The sequence below is a fragment of the Rhipicephalus microplus genome, chromosome X, assembly GCF_043290135.1.
Source record: "Rhipicephalus microplus isolate Deutch F79 chromosome X, USDA_Rmic, whole genome shotgun sequence".
Taxonomy (NCBI): Eukaryota; Metazoa; Arthropoda; class Arachnida; order Ixodida; family Ixodidae; genus Rhipicephalus; species Rhipicephalus microplus.
In genome coordinates this window covers 324,773,927-324,794,027 of record NC_134710.1, presented here as the reverse complement: position 1 = coordinate 324,794,027, position 20,101 = coordinate 324,773,927, and the positions used below count along the sequence as shown (strand labels likewise).

Below are 20,101 nucleotides of genomic sequence, written 5' to 3'. Positions count from 1 at the left end.
GTAGAGATAGAAAACGCAATACAAAATGTACAGATAAGTACGAAAACACAAAGGCCCCGCCGTGGTGGTCTAGTGGCTAAGGTACTCGAATGCTGACCCGCAGGTCGCGGGATCGAATCTGGGCTGTGGCGGCTGCATTTCCGATGGAGGCGGAAATGTTGTAAGCCCGTGTGCTCAGATTTGGGTGCACGTTAAAGAACCCCAGGTGGTCGAAATTTCCGGAGCCTTCCACTACGGCGTCTCTCATAATAATGTGGTGGTTTTGGAACGTTAAACCAAATAAATAAATAAATAAATAAATAAATAAATAAATAAATAAATAAATAAATAAATAAATAAAAATAAGTTATGTAAACTGTGCAGATTAGCACAAAAAAGCATACACTAAAGTACAGTAACGGATACTCCGAATAATATAAAGCATTAGAAAGTTAATAAGTGCGAGCGCAAGGTTTTTTGAACATTACGATGAATTATTTCTCAGTATCCAAAACCAAATAATTTCACAATGGTACGCACGAAAATTTTTGTGGTAAACTTGCCATAATTAGTCTTGCGTTTGGGTAACAAGAAGTTAGCTTTGCAAAATGAGTAATTGACACCTGAGGAAAATGACATGAATTTAATAAAGGAAGTTTAGAGTTTTTCAAGTTTTTAGGATGTTTCACATTGACACATTTCTAAATAAAAATACCGAGAAACTATTTGTTCAGCTTCTGTACAGATGGAATTTCATGTGAACAGAGTAAAGAAGATGCATTTGGCATGAAGCCACTGAACGTGATTATTCCCGATTCTTGGTTCTGAAGATGGTGGACGGCTGATAAATGAGTGGCATACACATTCCCTTATTCTTAAATGCAATAGGTTATGTTGCACTGAAAAAAAAAGCGTAGTAAAGTGACAACAATACTTTGAGACGAAAGAATAAAGGGCAAGCTTTTAGCAAGACTCGAATAGCATATACGGCTTTTTACGGCGTTCGCCTGATCGCTTTTTACGTTAACTAATGTTACTGGATGAAACATTTCACGTTGATCAAGCTCGACTCTGAAGAACGTCGTTCTAAAAGTAGCGTGAATTTGAGTGTCTTTTATGTAGACAGAACGATTCTTGGGTATGATGTGATTAGGTGACGAAAAAATGCAACGAGGTTTGACTTTTTAGCATTTACATCAAATTTATTCTTATGGAATCATTTAACAATATATATATTAAGTCTATATTTAGCTTAAAAAATAACATCGAGTCAGTCAACCTGCTTATATGTATAGTTAGTATAGTGGTATCGTCCTTATAGAATTTACAGGATGAATGTGCAATAATTTGAGGAACATTGTTATTCTAAATTAAGAATGAAAGCGGGCCAAATATAAGAAAGATGATCCCTGGGGAACACCGATGTTGATGGCCTTATGGTTGGAATAGGTACCGGACACACATACTAGATGTTCTCTATCAGGTAGATAACTGCGAACAAGTTCTTATGATACGCCATATACACCAGTTGACGCGAGTGAATGGAATACTTTTGAAAGGTCAAGAAAGACACCACTAACAAGAATGTGCCCCAAAATTACGACAATCACACACGAGCCAATACAAAGGGCAAGACCTCCGAATACTGCCAATTTTTGTGCAGCAACAGCCTATTGTTGACGATTATGACATAAGCACGTATTCTACTTTTGAAAAAAAAAATCACTTTTACTGAACTTCTTTCCCAGATTATTTCCCAGATTATTTGTAATGATCACCGAGGGTCCCGTTGCAGTTTTGTACTTTGGGACCCTCTTCTGTATTTTTCACTCCCTGTAACATCCTTTTATGACATGATAATAAACTGATTGATTGATTGATTTATTCTTTTTGTGGTTGCAATTCAAACTGCTCCACATCCCTTCCACGCCACTGCAAAGCTTGTAGTGTTTAACCCGGAATTTGACGTTCCTCTCTGTGAATTTATGCTTGGCAACCACTCCATCATGACTGATTACTCCCCCACCCTTCCCCCTGTTGACAGGCGGGCATCTAGCATATTCACATGGCCACTTCTACTTAAGAGCCAGGTCAGTCATCCTTTGTCTTTAGCGCTGTCTTATTAGCACATAAACAACGTTGGGCAATGTTTTCTGTTTTCGCGAAGATAAAGTAGCGGCGCGTATAGTGGGCGTAGGTTACTACTGATTTCATTTTTTAGTCGGCACAAGAATGTCACTAATGTCTACGCTGTTCTGTGATATTTATTGATATGGTGCTTCCCTGTTCAGGCTTTCTCAAAAAAAAAAAAAAAAAACGGCTGGCGCCACAGCCCAAAAATATTCGTGTGACTCCAGTCTTTAGAGCTTATACAGTAACGCATAGTGTTGAATAGCTTGCTCGGGCCTATTATGGTCCAGAATGTGATGTGGCCCAACCACGATTCAAGCCCAAAGCCCAGAGTATTTCTCTGCTTTTCGGGCCACTGCGGGCACAGTCACCTGTCTAGCTGTGCTTCCGAGCGTGCAGTGTTTCGACGAGCAAACGAGAGCTAACTATGTAACATGGGCTTGGTAGTTTAATATCTTTCACTTAGTAATTTTTACAAGAACATCGTGCCATATACGCTTTCCACGATCCGTGGCTTCAAAAGGTCCTTTCTTCTTTCATTGTATTCTTTTTTTGTATTCTGAAAGAAAAGAATGTCGCGCATTTACAAGATAAACGAAGCGGGTTACAGGAAGACATATATTATCAGTCTACAGTGCTTCGAACGCCGCCGTCATATGCGGCTGCATGCATTGTCACTGGGGTTAATTTGAGGCTTATAGCTGCGCCGTCGAGAGCGTTTCCATCGCCCTCATTGGACAGCTCGTGCCCATGGATCAACCAATCACGCAGTCCGATTCTGAATAATACCGCGAGGAATGAAACAGTACAGCTAAACCAGCGCGTACGGAGAAGCAGGTTGCGAGATGAGGAAGCAATGTTTTTCGAACAGAACGCTGCAATCCCTCTGGACACACACGCGCACACTCACGAGCACGCAGCCCCACGCGGCGACTCGCGTTTTGTTTATAGGCCGTGCGTTCCAAGCTTTCCCTCCACAAATAAGACGTCCGCGTGGCCGGCACCCAAGGCAACAACTCCACGGCGGCACGCGCTTGCGCACCACCGCGGTGATCAGCGAGCCAAGGCTGCATAGTCAAGCTACAGTGGGGAGAAAAAAAAAACGATAGAGGAAAAGAAAAAAAAAATAAGTGGAGTGCACGCGGCGCGCGCACAAAACACACGCCAACACCTTTTTGGCAGGCTCCCGACGTGGCCCGGGAAGGGGAGGCGGAAGATGGGTGGGAAAGCCTGCGCCCGGGCGTCATCCCTCTAAAAACGGACAGACGAACCCGAGGCCCCAAGTCGAAAAACTACGGCGCGCGCTGAGGCTAGCGCTCTCGAACCCTTTTTTTCCGAACAGCCGCCGACCGACGAAGCTAGACGCACTCACTCCGACGAAGGACGTTTCGGCACGAAACAGTGGTCACTCCTCTGACCACAAGATCTCTCTGCTTGCGGAAGCTTCGAACTTCTCAAAAAGAAGACGCGACTAGGCTCCCCCCTCGCGTCAGAGTTGGCCGCGTCAGCAGCGACGACGAGAAAAGAGCAGGCAGCAGCAGAACGACTGGCAACGCGTTCCTCTCTGAGCGAGACCATGGCGTTCCAGAGGCCATTCCTCATCATCCTGAAGCGTGAAGAGCCCGGCCAGCCCTGGGGATTCAGGGTCTCCGGTGGGGCAGACCTGGCTACGCCCCCCAGGGTGGACAAGGTAGGACGGCGGCATATATGGGCCGGCTCGCACGTTAGCCCTCGGCGCCGGTGGGTCCGCTGCTGGCCTGGCGCATATAGATATTAAAAAGGCCGACGCTTTCGTTGATAGAAAACTCTCGTTCTCCTTGTACCCGGCGCTTTGGGTATGACAGACACGTTGTACCGGAGAATCTGAACTGTATTTTTTTATTGGAAGCCTTTTGAAAACTGACATTTTTTCTTGTGTATTTGATTTAGGGTTCCCAGGGCAGATGCAAACTCATGGTCTGTAGAGTCCACGGCATGCCCGTGTTATGGACTCCATACGACGGGCAATGCTTTCGTGCTTGTCGAGCCGTGAATGTTACTTAAACATGCTTAGGGTGCTTGTGACAAATGGGAGCCGTGTATGTGAGGAACTTAACTTGCAAATGTGTAATGCTTTCCCGTTTGATTGATTGATAGATGTGTGGGGTTTTAACGTCTTAAAACCACCACATGATCATTAGAAACGCCGTAGTGGAGGGCTCCGGAAATTTCGACCACCTGGGGTTGTTTTAACGTGCACCCAAATGTGAGCACGCAGGCCCACAGCATTTAAGCCTCCATCGAAAATGCAGCCGCCGCAGCCGGGATTTATTCCTGCGATCTGCGGGTCAACAGCCGAGTACCTCAGCCACTAGACCACCGTGGCATGCTTTCTCGTTACTGGCTCAGAAAACGAGGTGTGTGCGTGTGTGTGTGTGTGCGTGGAGGGGGGGGTGCTTGTACAAGAAGGCACTTTTTGTGTCAAGGAAATGAAAATTTTTCCAAGTATTTCTTTTGCTTAGTCTTTTTGATTCTGAAAAGAAAACGTCCAACAGTGTGTGCGTAAAAATATTTCACTGAAAGGTAATCCGCGAGTATCAATCGTTTGCAGTTTGTTCTGCTATCTGTATAAAAATACGTCTTACGTTCCATACTTAGCACGGCTATCTAGACGCCTTTAACGTAGCGTTACGTAATTATTTTCACGGCAGTTAGTTGGTGCAAGTGTAAAAATAATATTTTAGGGTGTTATATCTGGGAGAAAACTTATGTAGACCGATTTCAAAACAAGTAAAAAAAAGAAACTGAAAAAGCCGGAAGCAGTTTGCTTTCACATTTTGTTCGGTGCCAGGGTTAATTTTACTTGCACTCTGCAACGGCACATATTGCATGGGTAGCCGAATCGTGGGTGAGACTCATGTTGCAAAAGCTCACACGGGCTTGTTTTGTCAGCCTCTATTTTGAGAGGAGTCACCTACGTGTTGACTTCGCCCCTTTAATTGGCAACATTGTGGCAAAGCCGCAAAGCTGAAAACGTCGATTAATCGAGTTTTACTTTGGGAAATACCAAGTAATTTAACGAAATTTTGTTCATCGACGTAAGGGCATGCGGAATAGTTGCGGGATGTACCAGGAAGGGTTTACTCGTGCAAACTCTTGCAATGATATATACAGCCGGCTTTTTTTTAGCCGTGTCGTTAACTTTTATTAAAGCCTTCAACACTTCATGTTTGCTTTCTCACTTTTTTTCTTGAAGAAAAAGCAATGCTCTGTTCACCAATGTAGTTAGATTTAGCGAAGAGCCGTACATTTTGTTGCGTGTACGCATTCTACCAGCTGGCAGCTGTGATAGCGAAGTAGCCGCACACCGCCCCTTATGAAATATTTAAGCGTAACTGTCGTCATTAAGGAGAAAAAAAAGATAATAAGCTACTGTCCTTCATGTCACATATTACCACGTCAAGGACACACTGATGCAGAGTCTACTACAGCGTTGGTGGAAGCTGACCATCGGCGTACTCGTCTATTAATAAATAAATTGTTTTTACTCGGTCCCTTTGACGAGGGTATATAGTTGGCAGTGTTGATAATTCATAACTAATAATATCGAAGTGCGTAACAACTGAAATACAGGACAAGGGAATGGGCAAAGAGGAGCGCCACTTTTTGCCCCTTTCCTTGTCTTGCATCTGAGTTTTCACGTGCTACGTTGTTAGTCGGTTCCTTTACTTTACTTTAAAATTTGTTTCTCGTGTATACTTAGGGGTGTTGTCTTGAAAGCTTGACAGTTCCTAAAGTCGATGAAAATGAAGATACGTAAACAATTAAACGCAAGGTTAATAAAAAAATCAAAGTAAAAACTGTAATTATGAAAGCAAACAATCCATATTTGTATTCGATAGCTGATAAACAGCGGTCGGCGTTGTAGAGCTCAAGCATGACAAGTGCTAATGTCTGAGGTAACAAGTTTTTGACAACGAACTTGGTAGAGTAAAGGATATAGTATTTTCTTTTTTTCTCAATGTCACGCTATTATTTGCAACAATGCGAAAAGAAAGATGGATCGATGGAAGGAGTGCAAGATGTGAAGAAACCAGCCATAAGTCTCAAAATCTTCAGAAGGTATGGACACACAAGGGAGGACAATTTCCTATAATGTATTGTTAGCACCACTCTCCGGCGTGGCGGTATAGTGGTTAAGGATGCTCGAGAGCAAGCATAAAGGTCGCAGCATCCAATGCCCGCCGGGGCGACCGCGTTCGCGATGAACGCAAAATCGCTAGAGGTACGTGCAGTTAGGTTTAAGTGTGAGTTTAGAAGCCCAAATCATAGAAATTACTGAAGCCTACTACTACAACGTCCCTCACAATACTTTTGTTGTTTTAACATAACACTTAAATAAATTTCATTTTTTCAGAACTACATGCTGGGCTAGTTGGTACATAACTCCTAGGAAAACTTTCAGATGCCTAAGCACCAGGGTAAGAAAGACGAAGCATTTTTCCTGTGCTTTGTCTTTCTTTTGATGGTGCTGAGACATCTAAAAATTTTCCTCAAGGACTATATTTTTTGCAGCAATGAATTCCATCGTTCATCGTGTGTCAGTTTCCAAGAAGCAGCCCTTCTACGTACGTCGTTGAGGCATTGCGGCCTCCGAAGGTGGGACTATAGTGTGACAGAACACCCGAAGGAATCACTCAACTTATGGAGTCTTACGCGTAAAAAACGAGGAAGTGATTACGCGACACGACATATAGTGGGGGACTTCGAATTAATTTTCACTACCTGAAGTTCCTTAGCTTGCACTTGAATTCGAGTTTGGAGATGCATTTATTTATTTATTTATTTATTTATTTATTTATTTATTTATTTATTCTCACAAGTAAACAGAACTGTAAGCTGAAGTAGTACTTGTGTCCTCGAGCTTCGCAGCATGACGCCTCAGCCGTTAAATAACCAGTGGGTATACTGCTGGCAAAAAGAGGACGGACTTCTTCGACGTGCATGCAGGGTTATGTATCGCACCTGTTGCATCCATCTCGCGAGAGGTACCTCGTGGCTAACTTCTTTTCCCAAATCAGCATCGAGCTCTCGAACGGAGTCTAAACTTAGTGGTCGGGTTCACAGCGCGTGTGCCGAGTGTCCAAAGGCGTCTGTAGATCGGGCAGCCCCACAGCAGAGCTATACACGGTCTTCCACGAAACAGGGAGTGCATTCATAGAAGTGTATAAATTATGAACTCTGCGAAAGCTATATCATGCTTGCCCAGTACTATCACTTCAACTAAGTTTCGGAACCTTGAGCCAAACTCCTCGGGTAATCCTTCAGTATATTTCAGTGAAGCGCGGTGAGTGATCCACTGCGACGCTTAATCCGGAAATGCCTTGTGCGCGTGCGCCATGGAGAACAGCGCACGCGTATACACACAAATTACGAGCGTGCCTTGCAGAGTGGATCGCACTGCTGTACAGCTGCATTTGAATTACGCAGTTTCCTTAGAAATACAGTTTTTTTGGAGCGTAAGAAAAGTTGCTGCATAATCTGAGATACTAGTTCGTAGTATCTTTGAATCATGCGATTTTATGTGTAAAAATGGCGGTATGTTTCAGGCATGCAGTAATGTAGGACTCCAAATTTCGGCCGCTTGCGTTCTTAAGCGTGGGCTTCAATTTCAGTTCATGGGCGTTTTTGCTTCTCGCCCCCTTCGAAATCCGGCCGAGGATCAAATCCATGTCACGGAGTTTATTTGCGCACCACCTGCTACCACAGCGGGCAGTAATTATTCTTGCCAATACGAATAGCATAATGACGACTCGGCAACACTCTTACGTACTGTGAAAAGGCGTCAAGCTTCTCAACGATGTCAAGGGAGAGGGGGGGGGAGGAGGGAGTAGGGGCTCCTTTAGCGTTTTCAGATTAGGGGGGGGGGGGGCACTCTTTGCAAATGCCTAACGCTCTTTGAGATTGGTCTTTCAAATATCTTTTTTAGTTGACGGAGAGTTAAGAATAGTGCCCTCTCCTCAGAGGTAAACTAGGAATCTGAAGCTTTTTCAAAGTACAATAATGAAAGCGACTTTTCGTTGTAAAGGCACTATTGTAAAATCACGTTGTAAAATCACGTTGTAAAATCACGTTGTAAAATCAGTGTTGTCTATAATATAAAATTCAACATCTAAAGAAATCTTAGGTTCGACTGAGAATCAAACGCACGACTTCTGCGTGGCAAGCAACTATTTTAGCACGAAGCCACGCCCACGCTCAGAATAGCTCTGGAAAGCAGCAGTACTTGAATATTATTGAGGAGTTTCATTAACAGATGAAATATTTCGTGGCCATTAAAAGTGTAGAATCAGCCCGCCGTGGTGGTCTAGTGGCTAAGGTACTCGGCTGCTGACTCGCTGGTCGCGGGATCAAATCCCGGCTGCGGCGGCTGCATTTTCGATGGAGGCGGTAATGTTGTAGGCCTGTGTGCTCAGATTCGGGTGCACGTTAAAGAACCTCAGGTGGTCGAAATTTCCGGAGCCCTCCACTACGGCGTCTCTCATAATCATATGGTGGTTTTGTGACGTTAAACCCCCCATATCAAAGCGTACAATCACAACAGACGCCAAACATGAGACTTGCGCTATACGAGGGGTTGAGTTAAAGACCCATCAGTTATAATGCACATCATCATCATGAGCCTGTCTACGCCCACTGCAGGGCAAAGGCCTCTCTCGTGATCCTCCAATCGTTCCTCCAAAGCACAACTGCGTAATAAATTACCAATATTGCCATTAGTATAAGTTCTTCTAGTATTGTTTCTATTGATGCTGGCAGACTTGTATGTGCCGCTGTTGAATGGAGGACGAAAATGAGCTCGCGGAAAAGACGATAAAGTCGTGTTGCCGATGGTCCGTCCAGCCTGACATCCTTGTATGCCGTTACTTACAGGTTTTTGTCGCGGTATATAATGTCACAGAATCAACAACAGCATCAGTAACGAGTGCAGCTGCGCAGATGCGCATTTTTGCCTTACGGACCTGTAGGCACATCGCCAACCTGCGAAAGAAAGAAGTATGTCGTATAGTGGGCACTTCGCAAATGTACTTGCAGTAGACATTTAGGATAGTTTGAAAGGGCCAAGTTACAGGCGCACATACATTTCTTTTCTTGCGGCATGGTTTGGGTTTTCATCGTGAAGCCGTGTGAGGCTAGCGATTGAAAAGGTGATGCGAACAGGGTCCAATTAGGCTATCGCGTTCTGCTCTTGAAGGCGAATCTCAAGCGTCCTTCAAGTTTTATTTCGAAGCATGATTTAAAACCTTCGAAGCATGAATTAAAACCAAACCAATATTCAAAAAAATTAAAATAAAATCGACGCAATGGCAAGATGTGGTCGCGTATATGCTTTTGCTGTATTTGCACCACTGTTCTTGACAAAACTGTATGCGTTGCGGAAAGCGCTTGTTTGCAATGCGTGGTATTTTTATGAAGACATTTTCGTTCAGCTCATGAATGTCATGTTTTGAATTTTATGATCCTGCAGCCCTTGGCGTGGTTTCGTTCACATGGCATGTTCAAAAACTGGTATGGTATGACATGATTGCTTGGCGAACACAAGCGACAGGCCCTAACAGTCATTAAATCATTAAATGCGTGTCATGTAACAACATGATTACATGCCACGCTCATGACGCACTCACGGCCGTTTTACTAGCGTCGCTTATAGCAAATTTGGCATTACAATACGTGAATGGATGACGAAAGTATGTGACTGATGCAAACAAGATAAACATGAGATGCGTGTCATGTAACAACATGACTACATGCTAGGCTCATGATGCGCTCGCGGCCGTTTCACGATGGCTTCACATGTACCGAACTCAGTATTACGCGACGCGAACGGACAACATAGCTAAATGACACATCCAAACTTGATGATCACGACATGCGTGTCATGTAACAATACGACTACATGCCACACTAATGATGCGCTCGTGGCCGTTTCGCTAGCTTCACATATGCCAAACTTGGTAATACGTGACGCGAATGGATGACGAATGTATGTGAGTGGTGCAAGAACAATAATCATGAGATACGTGCCATGTGAGAACATGACTACATGTCACAGTCAAGGCGCAAATACATTTCGACATGACGTGGTGCGCGTGCTCGCTGGCGTTCATTTCGTCGCGTCACGCTGGTGTTGCCCCGCCAGGCTCCGGTCCTGCCATATGCTCACAGTCGCGCGCCGCGCTGCCTTGCTTTGACGCATATGCGTTTCAGCGCGTCCCGCGTCGCCCCATCACGAAAAGAGGAAGACGCAGTGTTGTGTTGTCTGGGTAACGCATCGGTGCGAAATGCAGCATGTCGCATTTCGCGACGTTTACCGTGGGGCTGCGCCTGGCGTCAAAGAGACTGCTCACGTTTTGCTAACGAAGCGTCGCTGTGCCCACCCTGTGCGCGCGCGCATTGAAGTATATTGGACCCTTCATGATGTGTTCGCGGCCGTTTTGCTAGCTCCACATATACCAAATTTGGTGTTACTTGACGTCATTGGATAGCTAAATATATGACTGGTGCAAACATGATTATACTGACACGCGTTTCATGTAAGATCATGACAACATACCAAACTCATTGTGTGCTCGCTGCCGTTTCGCTATCTGCACATATACTAAATTTGGTATCACGTGATGTGAATAAATTACGAAGGTAAACGACACATACAAACAGGATAATCATGACACGGAAGTCACGTATGGCATGATTTACCTCCACCTCGTAACGTCATGCTGATTTTAAATTGACATATCAACATTTCTCATTCATGCTTCGCATATCAGCGATTCCCAATGTACGTGGGATATGCCAATTTTTTTCTTGTTTGCATGCGTGGCTGTTCTGTTCTGTTTTAACTGTTTTGCTGTGGAGAGGTTGAGGTGCCTATTGCCTCGGCTACTCCATATCACAAAGTTCTGTGGCGAAAAACAAAATAATAATACAGAACGGTACCCAAAAATTAACAATACGGAAAAGAAAAAAGAAACATAATAGCACACTGAAACCAGTTCAAATATCATGCCAATACACAGTTTTCTTAGCGCAGTTCACACAGTCATAAACTATTTACACGCACACCTTACTATTCTACTGTCAGTATACACATGACCACATTTTATATGTACCCATCTCTGGCTGTCTCATTTTCAGTGTGATCCCGAGCGTGCGCGGGGGCACGTGGCGGCATCCCGCGGTGGCTGCACTAACTGTGCGCCTCACGTTGCTCAAATCAGGCAATGGTCCTGGATTATCAGTAAATGGCCACATCAATCGGATTTATGGCATCATTTGTCGAGAGAAAAGAAAGTGATTTCTAGCTGATTTTGAGCATTATTTGAAAGTTCGAGTCCGTGAGCTGCGCTGAAATGTTTTGCTCACGTGTACTCAAGAGCCTCGACTATGTAGTGGCAGCGCTGTCTGGCCATGCTTGAAAAGTGTCGAAGGGTCCCTTTAAGCGCACGAAATATATTTAAGGTCTCTATCCGCAGTGTTATGAGGGACCGCCCTATATGTTTTGGACTCTGCTCAAATAGAGGGATGCTTCGTTCGCTTTAGATTATATGTAAGCTCAGTGCCTTTGACTTGCGCTTTCTTCTCATTTGTTCGATAGCTTAGTATCAAATTTATCATATTGTAAAACAGTCACCTTGAACGAAGCCTCCATTCCAATGTTTTCGCGTATAGGTATAGAAATACAAGTCGTGACACAGTACCGTTACGGGAATGAAGGTGACCGAAGGGGGGCTACTATGTGAAATTATTTACTCGGAAATTCGCCACAATTTTTTTATGGTTACAAGGTCTTGAGCAGTTACGTGTCTTACCCTTCATAAATAACCAAAGTAAAATTAAAGTAGGGATAAAAATATTATATCTATACTCCTACCGGAACAGTTCGAGGGACTGTTTTGGATGTACTCTGCTATTTCTGCTATTTCTGCTATTATATGAAATTTTTGCTATTTCTGCTATTTCTGCTAAATATTTTGATATCTGTATTTCCGGCACCCATGATGACATACTGCAGTGGTTGATTGGTATTATTGGCAGTGACTGCACTGTTCGGGCGTTCTTCGTTTGATGGGGCGAAAGATCAAAGGTGCGTGTAGGCGTTGTAGAAGAAGGTCAGACGTGGTGTGCATACCTTTGATAAATAAACAGGACACATAATCAGCTTCTGTACCACAGCGAAAGCACTGAAAAAAGTGCACTTAGGGTGGATAAAGGCAACATGCTTAGACGCCATCTCCAATTACCGTTGAGCATAAGCCACACCAGATACAAGCAAGAGGCGTGACCACACATAAGTTAAAAATTATGCAAATAGAAAAATAGCAATGATGCGAAAGCGCAGGCTTACATAGTCAACGAATGAAAAGGTTATGCCTATGTGGGTTCATGTCTTTTCACACATGAATAAAGCGCAACGAGCACCAAGCTTTCTTTGCATTACTTTAAATCATCCGGACTGCTACGCAGGTGGTCGACGGGGGTCTTGCGGCGCTGCAGGGAATGCACGAGGGCGACCTCATCATACAGGTGGGGAAGCACAACGTCCAGGATCTGACCGAGACCCGCATCAACTCGCTGCTCGCACAGCCTGCCAAGAGGCTCGAAGTCTTCATCGTCAGGTGAAAGCACGTAATCATTCGCTGTGGCCGTGCACCTAGGAAGTGTTCAGCGCCGCAGCTTATAACCGCGTATTAGTTCGGCGAGTTTTAACCCCTGCTGCTAGTGAGTTGCTATGGAGAAAACAAGCAGTAGAGAAGGAAATGCAGGAAGGTTAACCAGCCTAAGGCAGCTGGTTTTCTATGCTACAAATGGGGATATGACGGAAGAATTTGAAAGATGGAGATGAATTGGAGAGAAAGACAGCACAATCACGCAGTCAGTCACTTATAGGTGCTATAGGTTTCTATAATACAGATATATCCTAACATATACTACACTTCGAGCAAATTATTGGCGAAAAAAAAAGAAGGACAACAAGGAGCGGAAAACAACGCGCGTACGCTTTGTATCCGCTCCTTTTCGTACGGTTCGTTTTTTGTGCCTTTCATTTGCAAGTATGGTTCTTCAACTTGCCTAGTATTCAGTTCTTTTCTGCTACATTTTGATGGTAAGATTGCCAAAGGAGTGTCTGGCGCATTGAGGTAATTATTATTATTTGTTTTTTAGTTGTGGTAATGCTGCCGAAATTTTACAATCAGTGAAAGAAAAAGAGAACATAATGGCCGGATTAGATGTCGGGAATGTCTATTCCCCGTTGTCTTTTAAACTGAAAAATGGTCGGCTGTGGTTGTTTGTCAGCTAGAAGGAAGGTGCATCTATTACATCCAAGTACACCACAAGCATAGTTATACATTACAAACAATATGCCGGCAAGCATAATTTGTGAGCAGTTGTCATTCACTTACACCTAAAGCTAAAAGGAGTGCTGACACGATTTGAAGACATCGCAAAAGAGACTTTTTTTGTTTCCATGTTTACGCTCTTCACACAGCAGAGTCACACAACACGCATAAAATATTTCATTTCGATTTTAAAGTTTTCCATTGCTGAGCATCTGCAATCCAGCTCCCCTATAATGGACGTTATCCTGACTAACCAAGACCCTGCGTTTCTAGCTCTGCGTCGTTCATGCAGCATGAATCACAGAAATCACTATTAGGGTCAGCAAACGACGATTCAATTATGTTTGTTCACGTACACCACGAGCGGATGAGAGATTTGCCGTTAGTACGACGCCAGTTGCTGTCTCGCCATGACGTCACAATGCTATGACACGTCCCTGAGAAACCGCCCCCTCAGTATTGACACCGAAAATGTTTTTAAGGCAGCGGCTATAAAAAATATATTTGATGCATTCCTAGGCACAGCAATACTCGTTTTAAGTTTTTTTGACAGTAGTACTTTTATTTAGAGCAACAATCTGAAAATTTTTAGAATTCTTGTCAGTACACCTTTAAGGAGTGCCTAGTCCGCAATCCAACTCAACGGTTGTGGTAACCGATCTTCGTTCGCGCATAATATTCCCCCAGGGTTCGTATAGTGTGCGATGAAACGCCTATATCTACCCCTGGAAAGAGAAATTTAGTTTCTCACTTGTTTTGCCCTTTCTAATAAGCTAAGATGAGGCTTTCGTTATTTTTGGTGCTGAGGAGTCGACGAGTTGCTGGGAGAGGTGATAAGGAAGGTTTATAATCAGCAGGAAAATGGTTCTACATATGAAATCACAAAGACAGCCGCTATTCATGCGCCGTGTTAGTCGATAACGAGTCATCGTACGCACTATGGTATATTTCTCGCATCGTGGGGCAGGCAAACGGTGTTGCTTCTCTCCAGGCTCCTAGCAGGGCCAGTCGACTTACGTCCGCTGTGCCAAAACAGACCAAATTACGGGACGGCCAAAACAGAAAAGGGATTGCAGATATTGGGCTGCGATGTTACTGCGGAGCCTTCGCATCCCGACATTCTTTAGAACAGGGGTCTCCAACACGCGGCCCATGAATCCCGCCTCCCCATGATTGTCCTGGTGCCCCATTTTCTATGAAATTGTTTGATAGGTGTGTTTGTGAGCTACATAGGCATGAGAGGTCTGAAAATATTTTCGTGAGGCCCCTCACGTGGTCATCGTGGGTTCAAGTATATATAACCGTGAAACAAAAAGTATGATTCAGAATCAGCATCCAGATTTTGGTGATTGGTATCGGTGCCCCATATACGATATGTGCAAAAAGTTTTTGCCTCTTCTTTACGTGTCGCTCAACAACAACAACAACAACAACAACAAAATAAAACACATTCACCTTCCTTCCGCATGCTTCACATAACACCAATCCCCAAGGTAAGTGGGATTTGCCGAAGTTTTATTTAAATGGTAACGTTTGTTGAAAGCTTGTTCAAAATACCCCCCCCCCCTCCCTTTTTTTTTACCTTGCTCCGTGACACGGCCCTTGCGGAACCTGATTGCATGACTGCGGCGCGCTGGCTGAGATGAGTTTGAGACTTCTGCTCTGTAATTAAGCATGCTGTAGTGGCGCAGGCTGTAGTACTACCGGAAAATTTTTAGATACAAGTATCCTCAACTGCACTGCCAGTATCTCTGCTCCGCCAAGCTTTTTGCTGCAGTGAAGTGACGGAGGAGATGCATATATATGTCGGCTTGACATTCAAACTCGTCCGTCTCGTATCTGAAGGCTGGCCTCCGCTGCACTGCCACGACCAGCTATGACCTTTGGCTACAGGCTAACATATTCCACAAAACACTGCTTGAAGTTATCCCCGATACAGCACTTACCATCATACACACTAATCGCTATATGCCATAAGGGCAAGTCTGTATTACAATAATACTTAGAACAAAGCTGTGAAATGGAGCGTAGTTCTTTAGAAAGCCATCGAAGTCAATGTTTAAATTTAGTCACGCAAAAAACTACACCACGCTGCAGTAACCCAGCTTGATATATGTGCACAATTGAAGTGCCGAGTAAAGCTCGATTTTTGCGGAGATTCGTAGACAAACAAAAAATAGATTTTCTTCGCTACCCAATCCTACCCTCAAGTTTAGGTTATTTCGCGCAAAAAAGAAGAAAGAGAAAAAAAAGATAGAGTGGGAGAAAAATAAAAGATCAAAAGCGAGGGCAGCGCTCCTCTCGCCGGTTCTGCTTCCATTATTATTCTCATTTGGCGCCGAGTGACTCTAGCTTTATGGTCTACCCGAATGGATTGAACTAACTCGTTTATAAACAAGGGCTGTTTTTTTTTCCTTGCTGCGCACACTCTCTGCCCTCACAGAAGGCTATTCGCAACTCCAGAAAGCGGTCTGTGTGCTGGCAACACTGATCGACAAAACAAAGTTGACTGTGCTCATAACGGGGTCAACGTGGCACTTTTGCTTGGCACTGTGCTGAAGTTTCTTGATTGTGGTGTCGGATCACGTTGCTTCATTGAAGGCGAAAAGTAGCTGGCCACGGACCGCATCATTCTCATCGGCATAAAAGATTTCACTGGCGAAACAGCGGAAATAGTGGCGCTGTGCGCGCAAACGTCAAGCCTATTCAATGAACCACATCAGAGTTACTTCAAGTTGAAGAACTTGTATAGCGAGCCCGAGGTTGAAGAAGGCAACTGCTCATGTGTAGCGGGCCTCTTCGGAAGGAAGTAACACTTTTTCGCTGCGTCGTTACACTGCTACAGGCAAGACCATAGCAGTTCGCGAGGTAACTACGCTGCGACTCGTGCTGCCGATTTTATGTATCTTATTGCACCGTGAAAAGGTGAATATGCATACTGTTTACTTGATTATTGAACAGAGTTATGCCTGGGCCAGTGAATCTTGAGATGAGGCAAATGGTAGCTTCGATTGTGATAGGAGTGTTCCCTTCATTTCGTTCGTGATGAAGGTTATTAAGTTTCCAATGAATAAATTCGTGTGCTTCCGAACACTCGCTTGTTCCTGTTGGCTGTAGTTCAAAGCAGATACATGCAGGCACACTGAGTACGATATGAATGAATGGACATAATACATATACACACGAACATACATACACGAACGCTACACACTCGCAACCCTCGAGCACGCGTTTGTGTGCGAGTAATTGATTTATATGTGTGGTTTAACGTCCCAAAACCACCTTATGATTATGAAAGACGTCGTAGTGGAGGGCTCCGGAAATTTCGACCACCTGGGGTTCTTTAACGTGCACCCAAATCTAAGCACACGGGCCTACAACATTTCCGCCTCCATCGGAATTCGTGTGCGAGTAAGTACACATATTTCAAATCAGAATTGTTCGAGGGGAAGGATTACCGCAACCTAAATCAAGAATGGGTAGCACAAAGATTTCCACAGAAAACAAGCATATGCGAAAACTACAGTCATACATAACGCAACAAATTTCCTAAAGCACTTGTTTATATAAACAAAACTATATTGCGTGCTCAGAAAAGCCCGAACATTGATAAGAATGCACCGGCGCTAAATATATGTGTACTAACCGAAGAGAATTAAGTCATCATAAGCGAATCGATTAGAACAAACTACCGTGGGGCCCTTAACCATCTTTCCGATGCGAAAGTTTCTGATTTGCGCCGTTCGCCATCGCGCGTCGTCTGCATCCTTCGGGAAGGGACAGAGCAATTCGTTGCCATCTTTCCTCCGCGTTGCCTCGCATTGTGGCACGCTTCAATGGTCCTTGGACATCACTTTTCTCTTTTTAGGGCTCGTACGTGTGGCTTGGCGAAAATAAAGGAACTATGTGACCACATCTTCACGCGCGGAACGTTGTAACATATCTCCTTTCAAGGTTGACCCTTTTAGCGCCGTTTCCTGGCGCGGCCAATAAGTGGTGAGCGCTTAGTTGGAGCCACGAATAGAGGCGCGGAAGAATTTTGCATTGCTTGTCTGGCAAATTTTGTGCTAAGAAGACAAAGGAGGCCTACATATGGCGCTCAGTATTTTGCCTATATTCTGTGCGAACACCCATAAAGAGAACACTCAACATAAGTCACGCAACTTTACCTTTATATTCACTGCCCTTGGTAATTAGTCATGCCAGAAAGTGTACGCGTCTTCCCAATGTAGCGTGTGTTAGGCGAGCATAACTTTTCAAGCGCTAATGACAGCCGATTCACGCAGAGAAACCCCTAATTTTAAGCATTTACAAATGTCTTTAAAATAACAGCATTTGTCAATAATACGACTCGGCTGTCAATAACACATAATGAAAATTTTTGTTGGGCTAGTTGGTACATGCTTACTGAAATTAAAAAAAAAGATGCGTACAATCAAGGAAGAAAATTAGGAACTGAACATAAAGGGCGTCATTATTTTTCAACTATCGTATTAAAATCATTATTGTCCTTAATTTTCTTCGATCGTACACGTCTATATCTATTTGTGAATAACACATTGTGAATAACACTCGGCTGCACGTATTCGTTTTTTCGCTCGGTGACAGGGTTGCAATAGGGCAGCACGTGTTGCTTTCCACGACACTTCCAGGGGCTTCAAATGTGACTCCAACAGCGAAGAAAAAAGATTGTTTTCTTAGTTTCGCAAGAGTGAGGAATAACTATTTTACCGCTTTCAGATAAAAAGTAAGGCGCTTGAAGTTAAGTACTAACTCTTATGATGTTGTGTCTATAGCTTAGGAACAAAAGTCACAGCATATCCACGGAGTGACTGATGAAGAGTGGGGCGAAGCATCCGTCAGCCCGTCCGTGCTTCCGTCCGTCCATTTGTTCTTGCTTCCGTCTGTCCACGCGTCCACCCGTGTGTCCATCCATGCGTTCGTTCATCTGACCATGCGTCCGTCCATGAGTCCATCCATCTATTTGTCTGTCTGCCTGCCTGCCTGCCTGCCTGCCTGCCTGCCTGCCTGTCTGTCTGTCTGTCTGTCTGTCTGTCTGTCTGTCTGTCTGTCTGTCTGTCTGTCTGTCTGTCTGTCTGTCTGTCTGTCTGTCTGTCTGTCTGTCTGTCTGTCTGTCTGTCTGTCTGCCCGTCCGTTCGTGCGTCCATTCGTTCGTACGTCCGCGCGTCTATCCATTCGTCCGTTTGTTTGCTGTCTGTCCGTCCGTCCGTGCGCCCATATAGTGAACACCCCATGTACCGCCATCTCCCATCTCGCATCCCCTGTGGCACATACCCGTTCTAGAGCGGGTATGTGCCACTGGTGGTTACGTACTGATACATGCATACAAGGAATGGACAGACCCACGCCTTAAAGAACTTCGCCCCTGAAAAGTGTTGGAAATATTTGGCAGTCACAAAGAGGTAAGAGTTGAAAATGGGCGGACTGTTCACTAAAGCTTTTCTTCCCAGCCGAATCTACTAGGCTGTGTCATAGCACAAAACCGGAAGCTGTCCAGTACCTGTGTTTTTTAAACAGTGCAAAGGTGTATAGGTCTGGTGTCTGATCTACTTCCGACGTACGTGTGTGCTTTGATGCTAGCGTATATGTATATACGTGCACACCCCACACCGACTCTCGTCAGCCTCGGTGGAACAGTGGCTGCGGTGCTCAGCTGCTGACCCGAAGATCGTCGGTTCCATCCCGGTAGTGGCGGTCGCATTTCGATGGAGGCGGAATGGTAGAGGCCCGTGTACCGTGCATGTGAGTGCACGTTGAGGAACACCAAAACGCCCAAAACTGCCGAAGCCCTCTGCAACGGTGTCTTTCATAATCATATCGTTGTTTCGTGACGTGAAACCCCACATATTATTATATCTCACAGTTTCGCTGTATTATGTTGTGAGCAATTTTTTTTTGTTTCGGCAGGTCATGTTTAGGCATAATGTGGTTTACAACACCGCAAAAAAGGTTTGCCACACGTAAACAAAAATGCACACTTATAACCCCAGGAAGGAGGAAGGGGATAAAAAGAAGCTAGTCAGAGCGCAATTTTGGGGGGAAGTTGGTCAAATTTATACTGAAAACAGCGCAACAAGAGACACGAGATAGGAAGAAACACAGACAGGCGCTCAACTTACAAATGAAGTTGATATAAGAAACGAAGCAGAATGTAAAGAAAAACGACACATGAACAAAAGATTGCGAACGGATGTTCGCAAAAAACCTAAATGAGTAATCAGCCTACGTAACTTGCGGCGGACATGAGCGCGCGACAAATAGTGAACTATTTTTTTTCTGTCAAGGCAATGGACGCAATACTCACGCAGTTATTGCCAACTCTCCCGGTTTCTGCTGACTCAAACGTCTCACGCATCAATTGACAACCATATTACCCCATCACTCGGGTTCGCATTCAGGAGTGTCACACGTGCTGCAATTAGGGGCTAAGAGCCCGCTCTTTATTTGACGAACATTATTACCGTGCTCGCGCAACTGGTTGTTACACGCCTAACTGGCCGACTGCATTCAATAACAACCTAAGCGCAAATTTTAGTTCCGCCCAGACCCGTTGCAGTCCCTCGCATAGATGCCCCATACAAGTCCATTTTTTA

General features: G+C 44.4%; 1 protein-coding gene across 1 annotated transcript in view; it reads left to right on the top strand.

The window, feature by feature from the left end:
- The first annotated feature begins 3,410 nt into the window (after positions 1-3,410).
- LOC119161277 (uncharacterized) overlaps positions 3,411-20,101 on the top strand; it is an 82,772-nt gene continuing 66,081 nt past the window's right edge. Inside the window, exons 1-2 of the mRNA XM_037413666.2 lie at positions 3,411-3,799; positions 12,613-12,764. Coding sequence (XP_037269563.2) covers positions 3,686-3,799; positions 12,613-12,764 — 266 coding nt within the window. The 5' untranslated portion in view covers positions 3,411-3,685. The remainder of the gene's footprint in view (positions 3,800-12,612; positions 12,765-20,101) is intronic.